The following is a 26239-nucleotide window of genomic DNA, read 5'->3' as shown; positions in this document are numbered from 1 at the left end:
GAAGAATCCAAGTCCTTACAGCTGTGGGATTGGGGTTCCCTGTTTTCCTTGCAAGCTGTTGGCTGGGGATTACTCTCAACCTTTAGATTCCACCCTCAGGTCCTAGCCACGTGGCCCTCTCACAACATGGTGATTTATCTCTTCTAAGCCAGCAGGAGATTCTCTCCCCTCACAACATGGTGGTTTATCTCTTCTAAGCCAGCAGGAGATTCTCTCCCCGTGTACTCTGATAAGAGTTTTACATAATGTAAGCTAATCATGAGAGAGGCTAGCCCATTAAATTCACAGGTCCTGACCACACTCAGGAGAGGGTACTATTTGGGCATGTAGACCAGGGTAGCTGGAGGCTGGAGTCATGGAGCCCATCTTAAAATTTGGCCCATTGCTGATCAGCTCTTCTCCAGACAGTGTTTCAAGAACTTGACCCCTTCCATCAGATGGCTTCACCATTTCCCACGCCTTCTTGTCCAGATTGGGCCATCCTCCCCACCCCCAATACATAATGCATAATTTCACTCTCTTTTTTCCCTCTAGCCTTCTCTCCTTTTTAAAATTCTTTAAATCAGAATTCAGATAAGGTGCTGACACTGCTGTGATTGGATAAGTCTCTAAATTTGATATAATCTCTTTCATCCTCTTGTAATTTATTTGTTAATAAGTGGGTTCCTCCCTCATCCAGTCTTATAGAGTCTTCTAGATATCATTTAACATGCCTTGTCTTCTAAATGTTTTGTGGTTGCTACTAGAGCTTTGATCAAATTCAGGTTTGTTTATGTATGTATGTATGAATTTATTTATTTTCTAGAGTATTTCAATAATGGAGCAGTTCTATATGGAAGCAGATATTTGCCTCTATATTTTTCTGCTATCACCTGAAAATACTAAGATCTATTAATTCATTATGAGTTGTAAAATTATGATATTCCATCATTCTATCTCTGTATTTTCTGGGTTACCTCCAGCTACTAAAAATGAAACTTCCCACTTATATTAGTTGATGACCCAATGGTGTGATACTTATATGAAAGGCAGGGTAACTTCTTGATATCAGAAATCCTTATTTTTTGATATATTAACTTAGGATGCTATTTACAGATATTTTGCAATAAAAATGAGGAATTTAGTATATAGTCTTCTTTTTCTACTATTCATCCCTTTCCTAACTTCTTGTGATTTGTTTCTATGTTGAATGAAATATGGAAAACCAGTAAATAGTAGTTACAAAATTATGATTATGTACATATTAATCATTGTAGAAACAGTCTATATGTTTGGCTGGGAAATATAGTCCTAGATCATTAAAGCAACCATTTGAAATAGATATTGTTAACCGTTAAACTAAAGATATTGTTCCAAAGTGCGAGGAAATAAGCATTTATTTGAGATCAATAAGAAGAGCTATTTGGGAAGAATTGATATTCCCAAATTATGTTCTGATTAGGAAACAAAGGCAAAGGTATTAATGAGAAAGGAAAGAGGAACAATTACATCAATAGAAGAGTGGCATTTCTGTTGGTGCAGATGACATACATAGTGGCTCTAATTCCAAACAATCTAAACATTTTAGTCTGATAGTCATAATGTCTGCTTTCTTATTATCTTTGTAAAAAGTTCTTTGGGACACAGTGCTGCTTTAGGCCCAGTCTAAAGCTTTCGTTTGCCCTGTTTTCACATTCCAGAGGTTTGAGGTATAAGATGTGCAAAGCAGTTCCTCTGGCATGGCAGCTCCAGCTCCATTCATTATTCTTTTACATCCCCCACACTCCCTTTGATTAAGACATTTCCTTCAAAGTATCACCGATCCCTTAGAAAACAGCTTTGGTCGGTTATTTAAGGCGGCATTGGTTCTTGGTTGTCAGGTGGCTCATTTTGAGTATGTCATGTCATTGTTGGTTCCTTATCACCAGGAAGGCTCATTCCTGGTATGGCATGTCCCATGTAGCAGAGAAGTGGTTTTCTTTTTCTTTGGAACCTTAGGTCACATTTGAGCAGTTAAGAGCACCAGAGAAAAAGGAAGGCTTTTCCATCATATTTCTTTAAGGGCAAACATTTTCTGTAGTTCCTTGAAGTTTCTCATCTGAAGTCTCATAGGACTGAGTAGTCATTTCAGAACACTAGGCAACCCTTATCTGAGTGTGCCTATACCATCGAGCTATATGCAAACAAAGTTTTATAATAGCAAACATTTTTATAATTCCTGGTCAAGGGCAGGTACCTGGGTTATGTGGGTTCACTCCCCACCCCTGGTGGGAGCGTGTTCAGAAGGCAACCAGTCAATGTATCTCTCTCACATGAATGTTTCTCTTTCTCTCTCCCCGCTCCCTTTCTTCCACTCTCTGAAAACGAATGGGAAAAATATCATCAGGTGAGGTTTAACAACAACAGCAACAAAAAGATGATGTCCAATGTTGAGTTATTTTCCTACTCAAAAATTAAGGGGAAAAAAAGAAAACAATAATTCTTAAAATGTGTGCTTGTCCTCATTTTATTTATCAGATATGAAGGAGTTAAAGTAAGGTAATATGAGAGATATGAAGATAATACGTGATACAGGTCTAGTCTGGAATCTTGAGTTAGTTGTTCACAACAGCTGTCATGTGCTTCATTTCCAAGTAATTTTAAAATTTCAAATCTTATATTGGTTGAGCAATCAAATTAGATGTAAGCAATTTCTTTAAATTGGGAAACATGCCCTAGCTGGTTTTGCTCAGTGGATAGAGTCTCGGCCTGAGGACTTAAGGGTCCCAAGTTCCATTCTGGTCAAGGGCATGTACCTGGGTTGCAGGCTCAATCTCCACCCCTGGTCCTGGTGTGCAGAAGGCAACCAATTGATGTGTGTCTCTCACATCAATGTTTTTCTCACATCAATGTTTCTCTCTCTCTCTCTGTGTGTCTCTCCCTCCCTTCCACTCTCTCTAAAAATTAATGGAAAAATATCCTCAGGTCTGGATTAAAAAAAAAATAATAAATTGGGAAACATGAATCCAAGAGTCAACATCTCTAAATTTGTTCACACATTAAGATTACCTGAAATTTTAGAGGTATCAGGTAGGAAGGAAAATATATTTTTAAAATAAATGTTTTAATTTTATTTACAAATGTCTAATTTACCAAATTGCTGTAGGTCATAGGTATCTTAGGATAGATAAGCAAAGATAAAAAAAATAGTAATATTGCATATAAAAATAATAAAATTATTATAATTCTTATCAGTTCATTTAGTCCCATGTTATTAGTTCTTTTTTATTTTTATTTTTTTTGCTCTTTTTTTTATGATATTATATGTGTACATATCTTACCATTGCCCCCCCCACCCCACTCCCATATATGCCCTCACCCCCCAATGTTTTGCATCCGTTGGTTATTCTTATATGCATGCATGTAAGTCCTTCAGTTGATCTCTTATTTCCCCCACCTCTCCCTAACCTTCCTGCTGTAATTTGACAGTCTCTTTGATGCTTTAGTGCCTCTGTATCTATCTTTTTGTTCATCAGTTTTTAATGTTTTTTATATCCACAAATGAGTGAGATCATGTGGTATTTTTCTTTCATTGACTGGCTTATTTCACTTAGCATAATGTTCTCTAATTCCATTCAGGTTGCTACAAATGGTAAGAATTCCTTCTTTTTTATGGCAGCATAGTATTCCATTTTGTAGATGTACCATAGTTTTCTGATCCAGTCATCTGCTGATGGGCAACTAGGCTGTTTCCAAATCTTAGCTATTGTAAATTGTGCTGCTATGAACATAGGGGTGCATATATCCTTTCTGATTGGTGTTTCTAGTTTCTTAGGATATATTCCTAGGAGTGGGATTACTGGGTCAAATGGGAGTTCCATTTTCAGTTTTTTGAGGAAAACTCCATACTGTTCTCCACAGTGGCTGCACCAGTCTGCATTCCCACCAGCAGTGCACGAGGGTTCCTTTTTCTCCACATCCTTGCCAACACTTGTCGTTTGTTGATTTGTTGATGATTGCCATTCTGACAGGTGTGAGATGGTACCCCATTGTCGTTTTGATTTGCATCTCTTGGATAATTAGTGACTTTGAGCATGTTTTCATGTGTCTCTTGGCCTTCCTTCCGTCTTCTTTCAAAAGAAGGTCCATTGCCCATTTTTTAATTGGATCATTTATCTTCCTTTTATTAAGTTGTATAAGCTGCCTGTGGATGTTGGAAATTAAACCTTTATCAGTGATAACATTTGCAAATATGTTCTCCCATACAGTGGGGTTTCTTGTTGTTTTGTTGATGGTCTCCTTTGCTGTGCAAAAGCTTTTTATTTTGATGTAGTCCCATTTGTTTATTTTCTCTTTGGCTTCCATTGCCCTAGGGGCAGTATCAGTGAAGAAGTTCTTTCAGCATATTTCTGAGATTTTGCTGCCTGTGGATTCCTCTAGTATTTTTATGGTTTCCCGTCTTATGTTTAAGTCCTGTATCCATTTTGAGTTTACTTTTGTGTATGGTGTAAGCTGATGATCTAGTTTTATTTTTTTGCAATTATCTGTCCAATTTTCCCAACACCATTTATTGAAGAGACTGTCTTGACTCCATTGTATGCTCATGCCTCCTTTGTCAAATATTAATTACATATAGTGGTTTGGGTCGATATATGGATTCTCTATTCTATTCCATTGATCTATATGTCTGTTCTTGTGCCAGTACCAGGCTGTTTTGAGAACAGTGGCTTTGTAATACAGCTTGAAATCTGGTATTGAGATCCCTCCTACTTTATTCTTCTTTCTCAGGATTGCTGTGGCTATTCGGGGTCTTTTTTTATTCCAGATGAATTTTGGAGAGTTCTTTCTAGGTCTGTGAAATATGCCGTTGGTATTTTAATGGGGAGTGCATTGAATCTATAGATTGCTTTGGGTAGTATGGACATTTTAATGATGTTGATTCTACCAATCCATGAACATGGTATGTTCTTCCATCTGTTTACATCTTCCTCTATCTCTTTTTTCAGTGTCCTGTAGTTTTCTGCATATAGGTCTTTTACCTCTTTAGTTAAGTTTATTCCTAGGTATCATAATTTTTTTGGTGCGATGGTAAATGGGATTGCTTTTTTAGTCTCTCTTTCTGTATGTTCACTATTGGTGTATAGAAATGCCATAGATTTCTTGGCGTTAATTTTGTATCCTGCTACATTGCCGAATTCATTTATTAAGTCTGTTAATTTTTTGATGGAGTCTTTCGGGTTTTTTATGTACAATATCATGTCATCTGCAAATAAGGACAGCTTTACTTCTTCTTTTCCAATTTGGATGCCTTTTATTTCTTCTTCTTGTCTAATTGCAATGGCTAATACTTCCAGTACTATGTCAAACAGGAGTGGTGAGAGTGGGCATCCTTGTCTTGTTCCTGTTCTTAGGGGAAATGGTTTTAGTTTTTGCCCATTGAGTATGATGTTAGCTGTGGGTTTATCATATATAGCTTTTATTATGTTGAGGTATGATCCCTCTATTCCCACTTTGTTGAGAGTTTTTATCAAGAAAGGGTGTTGGATTTTGTCAAATGCTTTTTCTGCATCAATTGATATGACTATGTGATTTTTATCTCTCAATTTGTTTATGTGATGTATCACATTTATTGATTTTCAGATATTGTACCATCCTTGCATTCCTGGGATAAAACCTACTTGGTCATGGTGTATGATCTTTCTGATGTACTGCTGGATCCGATTTGCTAGAATTTTGTTGAGGATTTTGGCATCTACGTTCATGAGTGATATTGGCCTGTAATTCTCTTTCATTGTGTTGTCTTTGTCTGGTTTTGGTATTAGGGTGATGCTGGCTTCATAGAAGGAGCTTGGAAGTGTTCCTTCCTCTTGAATTTTTTGGAATAGTCTGAGGAGGATAGGTTTTAGTTCTTCCTTGAATGTTTGGTAAAACTCTCCTGTGAAGCCGTCTGGCCCCGGGCTTTTGTTTGCTGGAAGCTTTTTGATGACTGCTTCAATTTCTTCCATAGTTACTGTCAAATTGAGCTGTTTAGATTATTCCTGATTGAGTTTTGTAAGGTTATATTTTTCTAGGAATATGTCCATTTCCTCCGGGTTGTCCAGTTTGTTGGAATAGAGTTGTTCGTAGTAGTTTTTAACAATCCTTCGTATTTCGGCGGGATCTGTTGTTATTTCACCTCTTTCATTTCTGATTTTGTTTATTTGAGTATTCTGTCTTTGCTTCTTGGTGAGCCTGGCTAGAGGTTCATCAATCTTGTTTATCCTTTCAAAGAACCAGCTCTTGGTTTTATTGATCTTTTGTATTATTTCTTTGGTCTCTATGTCGTTTATCTCCACTCTGATCTTTATTATTTCCTTCCTTCTGCTTACACTGGGCTTTTCTTGTTGCTCTTTTTCTAATTCTTTGAGTTGTAGGGTTAGGTAATTTATTACCATTGTTTCTTATTTTTTGCAATATGCTTGTAGAGCTGTGAACTTCCCTCTCAAGACTGCTTTCACTGTGTTCCATAGATTTTGGATTGTTGTGTTTTCATTGTCATTTGTTGCCATGATGTTTTTTTTTAATTTCTTCTTTGATCTATCTGGTAACCCAGTCATGGTTTAATAGCATGCTGTTTAGTCTCCATGTGTTTGATTTCTTTGGATTGTTTTTATTGTAGTTGATTTCCAGTTTTATGCCACTGTGGTCTGAGAAATGCTTGATATGATTTCTATCTTCTTGAATTTGAGGAGACTTTGCCTATGTCCCAACATATGGTCTATCTTTGAAAATGACCCATGTGCACTTGAGAAGAATGTATATTCTGTGGCTTTGGGGTGAAATGTTCTGAAGATGTCAATTAATTCCATCTGGTCTAGTGAGTCATTTAGGATTGATGATTCTTTGCTGATTTTTTTGTTTAGAGGATTTGTCCAAAGGTGATAATGGGGTATTAAAGTCTCCTACTATGATTGTATTGCTGTCAATCTCTCCCTTGATATCCTCCAGGAGTTTTTTTATGTATTTGGGTGCTCCTGTATTGGGTGCATATATGTTTACCAGAGTTATTTCTTCTTGTTGGATTGCTCCCTTTAGTATTATGAAGTGGCCTTTCTTATCTCTTGTTATGTCCTTCACTTTGAGATCTAATTTGTCAGATATCAGTATCGCTACCCCAGCTTTTTTTTCATTTCCATTCGCTTGGAAGACCTTTTTCCATCCCTTCACCCTCAGTCTGTGTGTGTCATTTTTTCTGAGGTGGCTTTCTTGTAGACAGCAGATATATGGGTCATGTTTTCTTATCCAATCTGTTACCCTATGTCTTTTGATTGGGGCATTTAATCCATTTACATTTAAAGTTATTATTGATAGGTACTTATTTGTCACCATTTTTATTCTTTACCCCTGTGTTCCTTCTTTGCTTCCTATTTCTTTTTTTTTACAGCAGACCCTTTAGCATTTCTTGCATTGCTGGTTTTGTGGTAATAAATTCCCATGTTATTAGTTCTTATTGATCTTTATCTTTTTGTTAGCAGTTTTATGCATCCAGTTTTTCCTTAGAGTTGTGTAAATCTTTATCCATTTCAGTGCTAACGTTTTTAAAGTTATTAGAAACCTGCATTTTACAGTTTGTCAGGGTTTTTCTTTTTTTAATGAACCTTTGAAGATGAAACACATTTGTAGGAATACTTTTCCCTCCTGCGTAGCTGAATAAAATAGTAATTTTCTATAAATGATAAAAAACTTAAAAATGGCTACAATTAAAAATTTGGTGAGAGTTCATATTCATACATATTTAAATGATTCAATTGACTTAGTTATCCATTCAAAACTTAGTTTAACCATATATTAATTATTTGTTTAAGATCCTGTCTCCATGAACCTTCTACAACTTCCACCAACCTTCTGGAACCTACATATACCTTTCACTTGTTGACCTATCTTTTTTTTTTCTTATTTGAAACAAACATTCTACTTTAGAACAAAATTACTTCCTTTTTTCTTGCTTCACACACACAAAAAACCCCAACAAAAACCAACAGACAAAAAAAACCAAACAACCCAGATACCTAAAATAACCCTTGAAATATCTTTTTTTTTCTTCAAATTTTTATTAAGGTATTATATGTGTACATATCTTACCATTGCCCCCCACCCCCACCCCACTCCCATACATGCCCTCACCCCCCAATGTTTTGCATCCGTTGGTTACTCTTATATGCATGCATACAAGTCCTTCAGTTGATCTCTTATTTCCCCCAACTCTCCCTAACCTTACCGCTGTAATTTCACAGTCTGTTTGATGCTTTACTGCCTCTGTAACTATCTTTTGGTTCATCAATTTATAATGTTTTTCATTATCCCCAAATGAGTGGGATCATGTGGTATTTTTGTTTCATTGACTGGCTTATTTCACTTAGCATAATGTTCTCTAATTCCATCCAGGTGCCTACAAATGGTAGTAATTCCTTCTTTTTATGGCAGCATAGTATTCCATTGTGTAGATGTACCATAGTTTTCTGATCCAGTCATCTGCTGATGGGCACCTAGGCTGTTTCCAAATCTTAGCTATTGTAAATTGTGCTGCTATGAACATAGGGGTGCATATATCCTTTCTGATTGGTGTTTCTGGTTTCTTAGGATATATTCCTAGGAGTGGGATTACTGGGTCAAATGGGAGTTCCATTTTCAGTTTTTTGAGGAAACTCCATACTGTTCTCCACAGTGGCTGCACCAGTCTGCATTCCCACCAGCAGTGCACGAGGGTTCCTTTTTCTCCACATCCTTGCCAACACTTGTCGTTTGTTGATTTGTTGATGATAGCCATTCGGACAGGTGTGAGATGGTATCGCATTGTCGTTTTGATTTGCATCTCTTGGATAATTAGTGACTTTGAGCATGTTTTCATGTGTCTCTTGGCCTTCCTTCTGTCTTCTTTTGAAAAGATTCTATTTTGGTCCGTTGCCCATTTTTTTATTGGATCCTTTATCTTCCTTTTATTAAGTTGTATAAGCTGCCTGTAGATGTTGGAAATTAAACCTTTATCAGTGATACCATTTGCAAATATGTTCTCCCATACAGTGGGGTTTCTTGTTGTTTTGTTGATGGTTTCTTTTGCTGTGCAAAAGCTTTTTATTTTGATGTAGTCCCATTTGTTTATTTTCTCTTTGGCTTCCATTGCCATAGGGGCAGTATCACTGAAAAAGTTCTTTTGGCATATATCTGAGATTTTGCTGCCTGTGGATTCCTCTAGTATTTTTATGGTTTCCCATCTTATATTTAAGTCCTGTATCCATTTTGAGTTTATTTTTGTGTGTGGTGTAAGTTGGTGATCTAGTTTCATTCTTTTGCATGTATCTGTCCAATTTTCCCAACACCATTTATTGAGGAGACTGTCTTGACTCCATTGTATGCTCATGCCTCCTTTGTCAAATATTAATTACATATAGCGGTTTGGGTCGATATATGGATTCTCTATTCTATTCCATTGATCTATACGTCTGTTCTTGTGCCAGTACCAGGCTGTTTTGAGAACAGTGGCTTTGTAATACAGCTTGAAATCTGGTATTGAGATCCCTCCTACTTTATTCTTCTTTCTCAGGATTGCTGTGGCTATTCGGGGTCTTTTTTTATTCCAGATGAATTTTTGGAGAATTCTTTCTAGGTCTGTGAAATATGCTGTTGGTATTTTAATGGGGAGTGCATTGAATCTATAGATTGCTTTGGGTAGTATGGACATTTTGATGATGTTGATTCTACCAATCCATGAACATGGTATGTTCTTCCATCTGTTTACATCTTCCTCTATCTCTTTTTTCAGTGTCCTGTAGTTTTCTGCATATAGGTCTTTTACCTCCTTGGTTAGGTTTATTCCTAAGTATCTTAATTTTTTTGGTGTGATGGAAAATGGGATTGCTTTTTTAGTCTCTCTTTCTGTAAGTTCACTGTTGGTGTATAGAAATGCCATAGATTTCTTGGCGTTAATTTTGTATCCTGCTACATTGCCGAATTCATTTATTAAGTCTGTTAGTTTTTTGATGGAGTCTTTCGGGTTTTTTATGTACAATATCATGTCATCTGCAAATAAGGACAGCTTTACTTCTTCTTTTCCAATTTGGATGCCTTTTATTTCTTCTTCTTGTCTAATTGCAATGGCTAATACTTCCAGTACTATGTCAAACAGGAGTGGTGAGAGTGGGCATCCTTGTCTTGTTCCTGTTCTTAGGGGAAATGGTTTTAGTTTTTGCCCATTGAGTATGATGTTAGCTGTGGGTTTATCATATATAACTTTTATTATGTTGAGGTATGATCCCTCTATTCCCACTTTGTTGAGAGTTTTTATCAAGAAAGGGTGTTGGATTTTGTCAAATGCTTTTTCTGCATCAATTGATATGACTATGTGATTTTTATCTCTCAGTTTGTTTATGTGATGTATCACATTTATTGATTTTCGGATATTGTACCATCCTTGCATTCCTGGGATAAACCCTACTTGGTCATGGTGTATGATCTTTCTGATGTACTGCTGGATCCGATTTGCTAGAATTTTGTTGAGGATTTTGGCATCTACGTTCATGAGGGATATTGGCCTGTAATTCTCCTTCATTGTGTTGTCTTTATCTGGTTTTGGTATTAGGGTGATGCTTGCTTCATAGAAAGAGCTTGGAAGTGTTCCTTCCTCTTGAATTTTTTGGAATAGTCTGAGGAGGATAGGTTTTAGTTCTTCCTTGAATGTTTGGTAAAACTCTCCTGTGAAGCCGTCTGGCCCCGGGCTTTTGTTTGCCGGAAGCTCTTTGATGACTGCTTCAATTTCTTCCACAGTTACTGGCATATTGAGCTGTTTAGATTCTTCTTGATTGAGTTTTGTAAGGTTATATTTTTCTAGGAATATGTCCATTTCCTCCAGGTTGTCCAGTTTGTTGGAATAGAGTTGTTCATAGTATTTTTTAACAATCCTTCGTATTTCGGTGGGATCTGTTGTTATTTCACCTCTTTCATTTCTGATTTTGTTTATTTGGGTCCTCTTTCTTTGCTTCTTGGTGAGCCTGGCTAGAGGTTCATCAATCTTGTTTATCCTTTCAAAGAACCAGCTCTTGGTTTTGTTGATCTTTTGTATTGTTTCTTTGGTCTCTATGTCGTTTATCTCCGCTCTGATCTTTATTATTTCCTTCCTTCTGCTTACACTGGGCTTTTCTTGTTGCTCTTTTTCTAACTCTTTGAGTTGTTGGGTTAGGTAATTTATTACCATTGTTTCTTGTTTTTTGCAGTAGGCTTGTAGAGCTATGAACTTCCCTCTCAAGACTGCTTTCACTGTGTCCCATAGATTTTGGATTGTAGTGTTTTCATTATCATTTGTTGCCATGATGTTTTTTTTTATTTCTTCTTTGATCTCTCTGGTAACCCAGTCATGGTTTAATAGCATGCTGTTTAGTCTCCATGTGTTTGATTTCTTTGGGTTGTTTTTATTGTAGTTGATTTCGTTTTATGCCACTGTGGTCTGAGAAGATGCTTGATATGATTTCTATCTTCTTGAATTTGAAGAGACTTTGCCTATGTCCCAACATATGGTCTATCTTTGAAAATGACCCATGTGCACTTGAGAAGAATGTATATTCTGTGGCTTTGGGGTGAAATGTTCTGAAGATGTCAATTAATTCCATCTGGTCTAGTGAGTCATTTAGGATTGATGTTTTGTTGCTGATTTTTTGTTTAGAGAATTTGTCCAATGGTGATAGTGGGGTATTAAAATCTCCTACTATGATTGTATTGCTGTCAATCTCTCCCTTGATATCCTCCAGGAGTTTTTTTATGTATTTGGGTGCTCCTGTATTGGGTGCATATATGTTTACCAGAGTTATTTCTTCTTGTTGGATTGCTCGCTTTAGTATTATGAAGTGGCCTTTCTTATCTCTTGTTATGTCCTCACTTTGAGATCTATTTTGTCAGATATAAGTATTGCTACCCCAGCTTTTTTTTCAGTTCCATTTGCCTGGAAAATCTTTTTCCATCCCTTCACCCTCAGTCTGTGTGCGTCTTTTTTTCTGAGGTGGGTTTCTTGTAGACAGCAGATATATGGGTCATGTTTTCTTATCCAATCCGTTACCCTATGTCTTTTGATTGGGGCATTTAATCCATTTACATTTAAAGTTATTATTGATAGGTACTTATTTGTCGCCATTGCTATTCTTTACACCTGTGTTCCTTCTTCGCTTCCTATTTCTTTTTTTTTTTTTTACAGCAGACCCTTTAGCATTTCTTGCATTGCTGGTTTGCTGGTAATAAATTCCCTTAGTCCTACCCCTCAAATATCTTTATAACTTTCTTATCTCAAAAGAACATTTTCTTCTTTTTTCTCTCAACAAAAGGGAATCTTCATGCTTCCTATTTTCTTCTATTGAAAACATATATCTTATATTTTATATGCAGTCATTTCATTTTATCATTATTTTTTTTAGTAGTTTTGTAAAAACATAGCTCTTTTACAAACCAGTTTTGGTAAGGGAAGTTATGTAGCAGTTTGTATTTTTTTAAAAAACACTATTTTTTTCCCCTTATGTCTCCGTGAGCAATGATTTGCTCAGCTCCTTGGTGTTTATATTTCAAAGGCATGATAAAATTTATAACTTCCAGAGACAGAAATACTGTAAGTTAGTTGGCATTAGTTACTTGACTATGCTTCCTGTGTGGTTAACATACCAAATAAACCTAATTAGCTTATTTTTCCCTTTTTATGAGGAGAGATAAAGTTTCTTTAAAATGTTTCAGGAGCCTCTGGAACATCCCAAAGTTATTATTTAGAACATTTGATCTTGGGAAGTTGTCAAAAACATCAAAAATTTTAAAACATTTGGTCAAATAAAATCATATGTCATTGTGGAACAACACCTAATGAAATAATACTTAATTATTCATTATTCAAAGTGACAATAAAACATTTCAAAGACAAATACAGAAGGTTGCATAGTTGTGGGCAAAATAGAGCTCTTTTAATATTAAGAATACTTGGTTTAGTTAAACAATAAAAGACATGATGATAAAAAAATGTAGAAAATTATTTATATAAAACATAAAATCTTTGTTTGCTTTATAATCTTTTTAAAGAACATATCCATAGTACAGGAATATTATTTTTTGTGTGTGGTGTGTTTAGCAGATAAAGTTTTAGCTTTATATAAACACACCATTGTTATTAAAAAGCCTAATTTTAAAAAATAACCCTTATTAAAGGAAATTCAATTTTAGTCAGCTTAATTTTGAGGAAAATTTTTGAAATAACTAGGACAGTTTCTATTTTTTATTTATATAAGAGCTTAACTTATTTAAGCCTATTAAATAGAGCTCTTTATAAGCCAATTTATTGATTCTCTGGTATTAGACAATACATCCTATATAATAAAGGGGTAATATGCAAATTGACCATCACTCCAACACACAAGATGGCTGCCCCCATGTGGACACAAGATCGCCGCCACAAGATGGCCAGCCAGGGGAGGGCAGTTGTGGGCGATCAGGCCAGCAGGGGAGGACAGTTGGGGGGGACCAGGCCTGCAGGGAAGGGAAGTTGGGGGGACCAGGCCTGCAGGGGAAGGCAGTTGGGGGGAACCAGGCCTGCAGGGGAGGGCACTAGGGGGTGACCTGGCCAGCAGGGGAGAGCAGTTAGGGGTGACTGGGCTGTTGCAACCTGTTTCAATAAAATGTGGGATGATGAAATGACAGAAAACATACACACAGACAAGACAGACGCCGAGCTCGGTGAAGACTGCAGCAAGTTTATTAACTGCGTAATGCCTTTTATACACAAAACACTGAATAGGAGGTCTGTCAAGAGGAATGTATTCTTTGTTCCTCTTAATCTCTAAGGGAGAGACAGAGCAGAAGGACAAATTCTCAGTACAGCAAATCTCAGTAAATAGTTACAGACTTCTTGGTAAGCTATGAAAGGTTGCTCTCATTCTACTGATAACCGCCATCCAAGCAAGCCTGGGAAAACTGTGTGGGTAGGGGACCCATACCTTTAAAGAACAGCTTTGAAGGTCATTCCCTTGTGGCCAAACCCACCCTTCCTGTTTGCAGGCAAGAGGGGAGCGCATCCGTTTGCGGAATGCGCTTCTTTGGCACTTACACAGTTGGGAATGTTTTCAAGTTAAGCTGTTTGCAGCTTTTCCTTGGCTGATCTCTTCACTGGGCCAGCAGGGGAGGGCAGTTAGGGGTGACCAGGCTGGCAGGGGAGGGAAGTTAGGGGTGACCGGGCCAGAAGGGGATGGCAGTTGCAGGGGGGCACCAGGCCTGCAGGGGAGGACAGTTAGGGGTGAGCAGGCTGGCAGGGGAGGCCAGTTAGGGGTGACTAGGCCTGCAGCAGAGGACAGTTAGGGGCAATCAGGCCGGCAGGGGAGCAGTTAGGCGTCGATCAGGCTGGCAGGGGAGTGGTTAGGGGGTGATCAGGCTGGTAGGCAGAAGCGGTTAGGGGCAATCAGGCAGGCAGGCAGGGGAGTGATTGGGAGCCAGCAGTCCTAGATTGTGAGAGGGATGTCTGACTGCCCGTCTAGGCTCGATCCGGGGCCTAAATGGGCAGTCGGACATCCCTCAAGGGATCCCATATTGGAGAGGGTGCAGGCTGGGCTGAGGGACACACACACACACACACACACACACACACACACACACACCTGTGCATGAATTTTGTGCACCGGGCCTCTAGTATATATAGAGACAGACAACTAGAGCCCTGATAGTTTTAATTAAACATTTTTTAGCCAGGAGACAAGTAAAATAAGGTAAAATCCATTAACTTACAATAGTTGTAACAAGTTAAATATATTCATTCAGGTGACTCAGATTTGCATTCGTCCTCGATAAACCATTTTTTAAGAAGACTGAGGGGAGTGCTGCTCAGACAACGGAACTTTTCCAGACACTTGTGCTTCCTTCCCTTTGGTTTATTTAGTCTCGGGCAGTTGTGGCCTGTGTTTACATTTCTGGTTATCTAATATCAGAAAGATCTTGAAAGCTACTAAGGCTTAAAACATCTTACTTGACTTCTAAGCTTGCCAAATTTCTGATCATAGAGTTAATAAATTCTTTGAAATATCTTGTCAGGTTTCAGGTAGGACAAATAGTAAGAAAAACATCTGCTCAATGACCAAAGTTTACTTTATGATTCGCTTAGAGAAATTACTTTGTCTTTTAGAAACTTCTGATTAGTAACCAAAGAATACATTCCATGGTCTTGGAGAGATTTGGATTTCTCTCCTTATAAAATCTTTTTTTTAAAAATGACAATATAATAGACATAGATGAGAGAAGGAAACAAAAGAGTGCAATTAATGAGTACTCATGGGACACTTACGCCCTTGCCCCCTTAAGGCCCTTCTTACAAACAGGAGCTATGAAAAGTTCCTCCTGAGGGGGAAAAAAAAAGATTTTTCCTGCCAGCCCGTGTGGCTCAGTAGTTGAGCATTGACCTGTGAACCAGGAGGTCACGGTTTGATTCTGTGGTCAGGGAACATGTCCTGGTTGTTGGCTTGATCCACAATGTGGGAAGTGCAGAAGACAGCCAATCAATGATTCTCATCATTGATGTTTCTATCTCTTTCTCCCTCTCCCTTCCTCTCTGAAATAAACATATTTTTTAAAAAATTATGAGAGAGAATCATTGATCGGCTGCCTCCTGCATACCCACACTGGGTATCGAGCCTGCAACCCTGGCATGTGCCCTGACCACGGAATTGAACCATGACCTCCTGGTTCATAGGTCTATGCTCAACCACTGAGCCATGCCAGCTGAGCATAATTCTAATTTTTTAATGCATTTCATTCAGAGGTTATTATGGAGGTAATTGGCTTTATTTTTCTTATCATGCCGCTTCCTTAAAAAAGAGCGAGCTGGGCATATGATTGTAAATTCTGTGTAAAAGTTAAGGCAGGTATAAGTTTGGGGTAAAATTTAATAGGGAAAGTTTTCTGTGGAATATGTGAGAAGAAAGTAGGCAGGAGGCCTTAATTGTTAAATTAAGGAGGGTTTTATTCTGCCATTATGGCCATTGTTGAAAAGTTTCACATTGTCCAACAGGCACACATGGTTCATTAGTAATTGTTATTTAATTGTAAAAACTATTATTTCTCTCAATTTATGTGTATTATATATTTTCAAAGGAGGTTGTTAGGACTTACTAATTTGTTTGGAGCTAACTACTTAATAAATGAACTATTAGATATTTATTTTTTCCTAGGAGTACCATAAAAAATTCCTAAAACATTAAGGACACTGTGAACATCTGGGACTTATTTCATCTTGTAGAATCTGACACTATCTTTTCTGAAGTTTCCTTTTGTAACCTATTTGCAGTTAAGTTTCTCTTGTCCACTTGGTTCTCACTGACTCATCTTTTCCGTTTGAGCACATATCACTTGCAGAACTGAAGAAAGACAGTATGGCAAATGTGCAATTAGTGAGGTTGAGGATTGCATGAAATAGATGGCAGAGAGCTTTTGGGAAAATGCCTAAACTTCTTCCCTGGGCAAAAGATCTTATCATCTGGTGCATACCTGATTTTCATCTACAATCAGGTTACCCTGTTATGCCATGTAGAGTGACCTGTGGAAACTCAAACTTGTCATGTTTCACATCTCTACATTAAACCAGTGCTGCTTTGCTACATGGAATGTCATCTTCTATATCTCTTACCTTCCCCAACATGCTAAAATTTTTCATCATCTTTTCAATGTGTGCTTGAAACCTCAGAACACAGAACCCCGATCACTCGAGCTGATTATAGAACTCCTTTTCAGTTCTCTAATGGCTTCTTATGCCATTTCTGCTTGATCAAACATTACATTATACTGTTTGATTTAATTCTCTTCAAACCATTACCAGATGGTAACCAGAGGGGACCATATTTCATGCATATTTCCATATGTTGCAGCAAATACAAAGCTTGGTGATGAGTAGATGCTCTAGATGTCTTTGAAAAAGGATGGAATAACTGGATGAGTGAGAAAACATGCTTCTGCCCCTGTCTCTGTTGTTTACTAAACATTCCAGCCCATAGTAATTTCTTCTTTCTTCAAATGTACTCATTTTTTATAGCCACATCTTCACTGCATTATTAATTTAATATCAATATGTATCTCACCATTATATATTCCTTAATGTCATATAATATCTATCTATCTATCATCTATCTATCTATCTATCTATCTATCTATCTATCTATCTATCTATCTATCATCTGAGTTTCACAGCCCTAACAAACAGTATGTATATATGAGAAATGCCTCAATATTTGTTTACTGTGACAAAATGCTCAAGTGCATTTTATTCTGCCATTGTCATAGTGTTTTTCTCAGTTACCTTTGCAGACGTTTCCTCCTCTCTCAACATTTATTAAATACTAGAGGCCCGGTGCATGAAATTTGTGCATTGGGGGGGGGGGTGTCCCTCAGCCCAGCCTGCACCCTCTCTATTCTGGGACCCCTCACAATCCGGGACTGCTGGCTCCCAACCACTCACCTGCCTGCCAGCCTGAACACCCCCTAACCACTCCTCTGTCAGCCTGACCGACGCCTAACTGCTCCCTTGCTGGTCCAGTCACCCCCAACTGCCCTCCCCTGCCAGCCTGGTCACCCCTAACTGCTCTCCCCTGCTGGACTGGTTCCCTCCAACTGCCCTCCACTGCAGGCCTGGGTCCCCCTAACTGTCCTCCCCTGCAGGCCTGATCCCCCCAACTGCCCTCCCTGCAGGCGTCATCGCCCCCAACTGCCCTCCCCTGCCAGCCATCTTGTGGCGGCCATCTTGTGTCCACATGGGGGTGGCCATCTTTGACCACATGGGGGCGGCCATCTTGTGTGTTGGAGTGATGGTCAATTGCATATTACCTCTTTATTACATAGGATTAGTGGTCTGCAAAACTGGATTTTCAGTCATTTTCTTTTCTTGAATGATGTTGTATCTTTCTGTTCAACATTGACCTTACTTATTATAGTACTCAAATTACTCACATATTCAGGTCTAGCCCAAACCTTGTATTTGACTTCTTGTACTGTATATTTTCTTACATGACATTTCTGTGGTTAAGTCTCAAAAGCAAGTCAAACTCTCGTTGACCACAAATGATATTTCCCTGAAATGTGACCTATTTCCAGGGTTTATTGACTAGGGAATGGCCTACTGATTGATGCTGTTGCATTAGGTAGAATCCTAGGGAGTTATTCTTGCCAGCACTCACTATCTCCTCTTCTCTGTTCGTACCTGATTCCTTACCAGATCTTATCAAACTCACCTGCTAAATATTTACTATCAGTATCTTCTTCAAACAACCATCAAGCTCTATTAGATCAAACTACTGTCATGACTATTCTAACAATGGCTTTCTCTCTACTCTACTAACTGGATCTTTGCTTTCATCCTGTCTATTCTCTGTACTGTAGCCAGTGTAATCTTTCAATAGGTAAAACCAATTATAACACTATCTGCTTAAAATCTATCAGTGGATTTTAGGATCAGAAAACATGCCCTCAAAGGCTTTGAATGCCCTTATATTTCTGTAGTCCTCCCTAGCACAGCTCTTCCCTCACTTTCTCCACTCCATTCTGGCTGACTTCTTTTCAGTATCTAGTTCCATCCACACTTTTTCATGCCACAGGGCTTTTGCACATGGTATTCAGGTATTCTCTTTGCCTGGAATGCTACAGTCCTTGCATCATTTTTGATCCCTCAGACGTCAGCCTAAGCATTACTTCTTTGGGGTAGCTTCCTCCACCCTCTTTGATTTTGTCACATTTTTTTTTAATGTTTTTTTTTTAATATATTTTATTGATATTTTACAGAGAGGAAAGGAGAGGGATAGAGAGCTAGAAACATCAATGAGAGAGAAACATCGATCAGCTGCCTCCTGCACATCTCCCACTGGGGATGTGCCTGCAACCAAGGTACATGCCCTTGACCGGAATCGAACCCGGGACCCTTCAGTCCACAGGCCGACGCTCTATCCACTGAGCCAAACCAGTTTCGGCGATTTTGTCACATTTTTAATTTTCCACTCTTTATATGATTCTCTGATTAATATTTGTCTTTCCTAAGAGATTTTAAGCTTCATGAGAACTGACAGCATGTTGACTTTGGTCTGTATTTATATTCCCAGTGTCCTGTGTTTTGTTTAACACACAATAGTCATTCAATACTATTTGTTAATGGAATAAATACATTTCTAATTTTTCTTCTCTTTTTTGTAGGTCTGTCATTTTCATTAATAACTGCCACTTAGAGGTACCCAAGTAAAGAATTTTTGCTATATTTAATATTTTCCAGTTCAGGTTGGAGGCGCAAGTAGCAGCAAGGATGGGTAATTTTCAATTTAAAATATTCATGATTTCTAAAATTGTATGTTGTACAATTTTATTAGATTTAAAAAATTTTATTTCTGTTTCTTTTTTCTTTAAAAAAAGACTGATTGAAAATAACCCTTTTTTTTATTTTTAGGTTTAGAAAAATATAGGATGTTTTTAGAGGAAATTTCAGAGTTAATTTTGAGTGAAATGCCAAAAGCTGAGTGAGTAATATTGTGGTAATAAAGAAATATAAAATTCTTTGTCCTATTTACATATATCTATTTGACCTTAAAGTGATCTCTATTTATCTATCTTATCATCTATCTTAGAATATATTATAGAGCATTAAATATGTATATAGTTGTATATATGATTATTTAACACAGAACTTTTAGAGCTATTTGATGGTGAATAGGAACATTTTTTTCTTGCATTCTTTGTCTACAGCTGTCAATGAACCCATCTATACTAATAAAAGGGTAATATGCTAATTAGACTGGGTCGACTGGACATCTTCCAGATGTCTGACTTCCTTCTGGACAGTTAGGGAGTAACCAGGACAGCAGGGGACCAGTTAGGGGGCGATCAGGCTGGCAGGGGGACAGTTAGGGGGTGACCAGGTCAGCAGGGGACCAGTTAGGGGGCGATCAGGCCAGCAAGCAGAGGCAGTTAGGGGTGATCAGGCAGGCAGGCAGGCGAGTGGTTAGGAGCCAGCAGTCCCGGATTGTGAGAGGGATATCCGACTGCTGGTTTAGGCCCCATCCTAAACTGGCAGTTGAACATCCCTCAAAGGGTCCTGGATTAGAGAGGGTGCAGGCCGGGCTGAGGGACCCCCCTCCCATGCATGAATTTCGTGCACTGGGCCTCTAGTTATTTTATAAAGGAATGAGATTGATTAAGCAGGAAGAAAATATGATACAGGTCCATATTCAAAATATGGGTGTTAAATTCCTGAGTCCAATCCAGATTTTGCCTTATGGCTTTAGATAATCTTTCCTATCATTTTGTGCTTAAGTTCCCTTCTCTATAGAATGGACTGATCCTGCCTTCCTTTTATGAAAGATAGTCATGTATATGGGTATATTTGAAATGTTTTAGCATTGATCCTGACATGAATGCTTACTCAGTAAATTCAACTATTAATGATAATAACAAGGCTGCTGCCTTTTCTTGGACCTTATTTAATTTATATCTAATTTTTGTTTTAACTGTTTTTCTTTTAGCTATTCCAGTATATTCAATGATTTTGTTGAATCTGAATTTTTTCTGATTGATGGAGATTCATTGCTTGTCATGTGCATATGTGAGAAATCATTAAAGCAGGGGCAGGAGCTCCATTTCTTCTATTTGGTTGAACGTTACCTTGTGGATATTATTAGTAAAGGAGGACAATTTGCCATAGTGTTCTTCAAGGTACCATGTGACAGTTGAATCCTTTTCTATGATTTGAGAACTAATACTAAAATTTCTATTATAAAAGTGTTTTCTTATTACAAATTGAAATATATCTATAAATATTTAGAAAATTTAAAAGGAAGAACAGAAAACAGTTACCCATAATCACAGTATTCAGAAGTTACAAAAAATTGTTTATTATTCACAGTAATGGAACTTTGTTGTAAGGACACGCAGGATCATGAAAGAGGATGAGAAATCTCCTAAATAGTGGTCTAATGGATCTCTGGATTCTAGATTTCTAACTTCTATCTTTAAAACTCAGCAGTCAGTGTATTTGATCCCAAAAAGAATGTCAAACTCACTAACGCTGCTTTTCATTATTTGCTCTATAGTACCTACCTCCAAGGGAATATATTTGGTCTGCTTTTTTATTATAAATACAATTAATCATAACATTTTAACAATTTAAATACAGATATGTCTAACCACTATCACCCCTCCCTCGTCCTATCCCTGAAGGCATTTGGTGTACATCTGTTCAATTACATTTTTCAATCCACATTATTGTTGGATTTTTTTTTTGTTTAATATTTCTGACTGCTTGCAAGGAGTGTTTTGAATAAAGATCCAGGTTTCCAGCCTAACTCTTACAATCAGTTTATTGCACTAATTTTGGTCTCTTGATAAAAACCTATGCAGTTTCAGGAGGGTCTCAATGACCTGGGGACAGTCTTCTCAAATAAAATGATCCACCACACCTTCCTTTACCTGGATAATTTATATCCACCATTTGCTTTGACATATTTTTGTGTCCTTTTTTTTTTTCTTTTTTAAATGAGATTGGAGAGGTAAAGAATTAGAATGGGAAAGTGTGAGAAATCCTGAGTATTGTGTGCCTGCTTAAAAGGGATACACATATTTACATCCAAATTGTGGTTTATGGCATGTATTAGTGAGATGACAGTCAAGGTTTAAAGGTCTATTCCCTGACTATAAAACAGAGCAGAGGTGTGTTGGAACCTATTTCTTTAATAACTTTAATGATATGTGTTAACTAAACTGGTAAACTACTAAATGATAATTTCAAAATAATGTACTTTACCCCTCCCACACAGGATGCTGAGTATGCATATTTCAACTTCCCTGAACTTCTTTCTTTGAGAACTGCTTTAATTCTTCATCTTCAGCATAATAACACCATTGATGTTCGAACACAGTTTTCTGGATGCTTATCACAAGAATGGAAACATTTTTTGGAAGAGAGTTACCCATATTTCCTGATAGTTGCAGATGAAGGCTTGAACGATCTACAAACATATCTTTTCAACTTTTTAATCATTCAGTCTTGGTCAATGAAGGTCAATGCTGTGCTTTCCTCAGGACAAGCATCTGACATTCTTCGACTTTATGCGTACTTTATGCCAAGCAAGCACAGACAACAAACGTTTTTCAAGCAGGTAATTTATATCAGAATTTCTTCCATAATTTTAAATAATTTTCTAAATTATTTGACTCAGTTCTATTTTTACCTCTTCTATGGAGATTACCATAGATTTAACACAGAGGTATTGAGCATTAATAATAAGATACAAGTGCAGTCATTTATTGAGCATTTCCTGTCATAACAATAGTGCTTGGTTCATCCCATGAGTAACCCTGCAAGGTAGGTGTTAGTATCATCTGTTTCACAGATAAGGAAGTAGATACCTGAATAAGCAATGTGCTCATCATCAATACCAAATTAATAACGGAGTATGGATTTGAAAAGAGGCAGTCTGACTCCAGCCTTTATTTGTTTAATTACTGTGTGGTATGAGGGTCAAAAATGCATTAAACAGAAGGTAAAATATATGCCTCTGTTGCTGAGACATACTGATAAAATGTTATTAAAAACAGTAGCTTTTAATGAGAAAACCATGAAGAAGGTTGATGAAGAAGGAAAATAATTGAAATAAGTTTATTTCTTAACATTAAATCATTAACAAGATTAATAAGCATTTAGAATTTTGATTCCACGATCTTATTATTTTGTTGTATTGGTATATTTGACAATTACTATATTGAACTCTTGGGTCAAAAGTACATACTGATTTTATAAAGAAATCTAATTTCTGTTTAATTTTCACTACATACAGTGAATTTTTAACATGAAGATAATTCTATATGATTTTTGAGTCAGGTAACATTTTTTTACTCTTTGAAAATAGTGTCACACACTCCCTCATGGTTTTGGAGACCTCCAGCTGGTTATCATAAAATCTGATAAGATCGTTTATTTTGCTTTAGTTAGAACTCCAGTCATCAAACTCTAGTTGTTTACTGTTAGCTGAACAGTCCTGGAATTCATTTTTATATTGGGAAGAGGACCTATAGTCAATTTATCTCATTTTATTCTGTTAGAGCAATTTCTGAATCGGAGTTTGAAGAGTGCCCTATGAATATTCTTCCCAATCTCTCTTTAAGAGGAATTTTTAAAATATATTTTTATTAATTTTAGAAAGAGAGGAAGGATGAGGTAGAGAGATAGAAACATCAATGTGAGAGAGAAACATCAATTGGCTACCCCCTGCACACTTCCTACTGGGGATCGAGCCCACAATCCCAGGCATGCGCCCTGACCAGGAATCAAACCAGTGACTTTTTGGTGCATGAGACTATGCTCAACCAACTGAGCCACACGGACCAGGGCTTAATGGAGGATTTTATTTTTGATAAAATAATTTATTTTCTAATTTACTAAACAACCACCTTAAAGAGATTATTTATCCATTTGAGGACTGTGTGATATGCAAATAAAAGTGCAATGTATGTTGCTAAGGGCCTTTGCTGAATGGTAGGTACTTTGGAGGAGGTTATGCTATTCTCCACTTATGTGTATGTTTGAAATTTTTCATAATAAAATAGAATGTACACTGTTTCTTTTTGAGATTTTGGAAATGTTGTAAAATTAGATTGTGGTTATGGTTGCACAACTCTGTACATTTACCTATGGGGGTTCTCCAGCCGCATGCAGAACATGAACAAGTCCTGAGTAGGGGCGACTGGTGATTGAGAAAAAGAAACAAACACACACAGAGACAGTAGGGAAAGCTGAGACCAGGTGGGACACTGTTCTCAGATGGAGAGACAGTGAGCCAGAGCTAGTGCAGCACGTTTATTATATACAGCATGATACCAGGAACTTTTACTAGAGTTTAAGACAAAGGAAATTATGTGAAATCATGCTTACTGAAGATCAAGCTGCAATTCTTCATTCTTGTGGCTTCTCGTAATTGTCAGGTCTGACTGATCCCGGATAATTGCGTCCGCCCCTGGTGCCTGACTGAACTTAGATAATGGCACCCACCCCCTGGAACCTGAGCTATAGGTCAGGACTGACAACATTCCTGCCTTTTGGCAAGGTATATTTCCAGGACATCGCTTTGCCGACCCGCTGACGACCTTTGCTCAGACACTCTCTACATTTACCTAAAACCATAGAATTATACCCTTAAAGTGAGTGAACATTATGTTATGATAACTACACTTTCATATAATTGTTTAAAAAATTAAATGCACTAAATTCTGAGACAAAAATAATACTGGCTGGAAGGCTTTAAAAGCAGTGTTGACGATCTATAATTAGTGTAAAACTTTTTTTTTTTTTTGCTTAGAAATATAATAATTTTGTCTTCAATATCTGATTTTTCTGTATTAGAAAGTAATTAGATATTTTTGACAATTTCTGTGATTTGTCTTCCTTTTACAGAATGAAAAGAAGATTGAGAATGCTTATAAAGCCCTGATTGAACAATTAGAAGGATGTAGGGTTTTGGCATTTGAACCTATTTTTGGAAATTTAAGATGGAACAATATGATTGAAGAGGTATTGAAACTTATTTAAGAAATATTTTATTTGAATGAATTGTTTAATTATAAAAAGGGTTCTCAAATACTTTGCAAACAGCTTCCCCTAATGTTTCCAAGATTCCTAATTTAATAATTTAATCTAACTCAATTTAATCATGCCCCTTTCTGTCAATCTAGCAGAGTCAAGGCAATATTAGGGGGAATTTTGTTTTTATTTATTTTGGTGGTGGATGAGGGGTTGTGAGTTCTAGGATTTTGTGTTTTTCTTTTATCTTCCAGTGACCTAGTATTTGGCTTTGTCCTCTTCCCCTTCACTACTTAATTGCTTTAGGATGCTTCTTTCTTCCTTTTAGCTTTGTTTTCTTCCCAGAGCTATGTTTTTGTTGTTGTTTGTTGGTTTTTTGACGTGTTTAGACTTTATTTCACGGTGATTGACAGACACAAACTGGAGGTGTTAGTAATGGGACATATGGGGGCTCCCTTCAGCCCGTAGGCCTGACAACCCAGCCTCGGCTGTGGGAATTGGGGCTGCCACTCCCCAGTAAGAGGTACAGGAGGGAACGGGCTGGTCGGGATGAGACACGATGTTGCAGTTAAGGCGTTTCTGGCTTCATAGCCATCTCTGCCATCCCTGCACCCACTTCTGGGCCTCAGTCCAACACCCAGCCAGCCCCGGGTCATTCTCAGAGAAGGACACCCACTCCTTCCACCAGGACTGGAGAGGGTTTGTGTGTGGTGTCCTCAGATGCTCTTGGGCACGATGAGCCCCACTCCCCAGACGTCAAGTAAAACCAATGCACTGAGAATTCTGGTTGGGGGTCAGGCCTGGAGGCTGGCTGCCCAGGCAAGCAGGCAATGGACACCAACCACACCACCCTGGCCCACTCCCAGGGTGACAAGAAGGAACATTGCCATGTCCCAGGTGGCCGGGTGGGTGGGCACGGCCAACTGAGGGTAAGGCTTTGGACAATCCTGGGCCTGGCCTCTGCCTCCAGCACCCTGGGGCTGGCGGACACAGCCAGAACGGGGATGCCGGTGACCCCAGCAAGAACGTCATCTCTAAGTCAGTGTTGTCCCAGGAGAGGCCACAGGCTCGCCTCGAGGCCAGTCCTGATGAGGCTGGCTCCTCCCAGCGGGATGAGGACCAGCTCAGGGGAGGCCTGGGAAGGCCCCCTCCACCTGGCAGCAGCTCCCCGCTCCGGGGACACAGACTGGTCAGGTGGAGCTCAATGTATGGGGGGGGGGGAGTCTGCCGACAAGCAGGAAAGCCCAATGGGAGGCGCTGGGACGAGGTGGCCTGGGCAGAGGATGTGTCCTGCGGCTGCTGTACGAGCCACGCCTGCCCTGTGGCCACGTCCGCCCGGAGTGTCCGGTGGCCTCGAGTTTGTCTCTGCAGCTCTCCTGTCTGGACAGGAGGGAGGCCAGGCCGAGAGTCCCTCCTGCCAAAACGCAGGCAGGAAAATCCTGTCCAAAAAGCAAGGAGTTTACAAAAATAGAAAATAATTACAGCAGGTGGGCGGGAGCGGCGTAGGACAGGGTCGGAGCTGAGCTCGGGGCTTGGAGAGTGCATCTTAGCAGGTGCAGCGGCCGCCGTCCTACCCCACGTCCCGCAGGCAGCCCACGAAGCCATGCGGCCCCGGGCGGTCTCTCCAGGCCTCCCAGCCACAGGGCTCCTTCCCTGTGCAGCTGCGTGGCTCCAGCAGGAGGAGCCGGGGAGCCTTCCCGTTCC

General features: G+C 38.5%; 1 protein-coding gene across 1 annotated transcript in view; it reads left to right on the top strand.

Moving 5' to 3' along the window:
- LOC308252225 (putative ATP-dependent RNA helicase DDX60) overlaps window positions 1-26239 on the top strand; it is a 116509-nt gene that overhangs the window by 1260 nt on the left and 89010 nt on the right. The window contains exons 2-6 of the mRNA XM_080676506.1: window positions 19168-19277; window positions 19415-19484; window positions 20487-20676; window positions 21777-22118; window positions 24410-24526. Coding sequence (XP_080532632.1) covers window positions 19274-19277; window positions 19415-19484; window positions 20487-20676; window positions 21777-22118; window positions 24410-24526 — 723 coding nt within the window. The 5' untranslated portion in view covers window positions 19168-19273. The remainder of the gene's footprint in view (window positions 1-19167; window positions 19278-19414; window positions 19485-20486; window positions 20677-21776; window positions 22119-24409; window positions 24527-26239) is intronic.

The sequence above is a fragment of the Plecotus auritus genome (genome assembly GCF_963455305.1).
Source record: "Plecotus auritus genome assembly, chromosome: 6".
NCBI lineage: Eukaryota > Metazoa > Chordata > Mammalia > Chiroptera > Vespertilionidae > Plecotus > Plecotus auritus.
The sequence above is the reverse complement of the archived record's forward strand: the minus strand, read 5'-3'. Positions and strand labels throughout refer to the sequence as shown.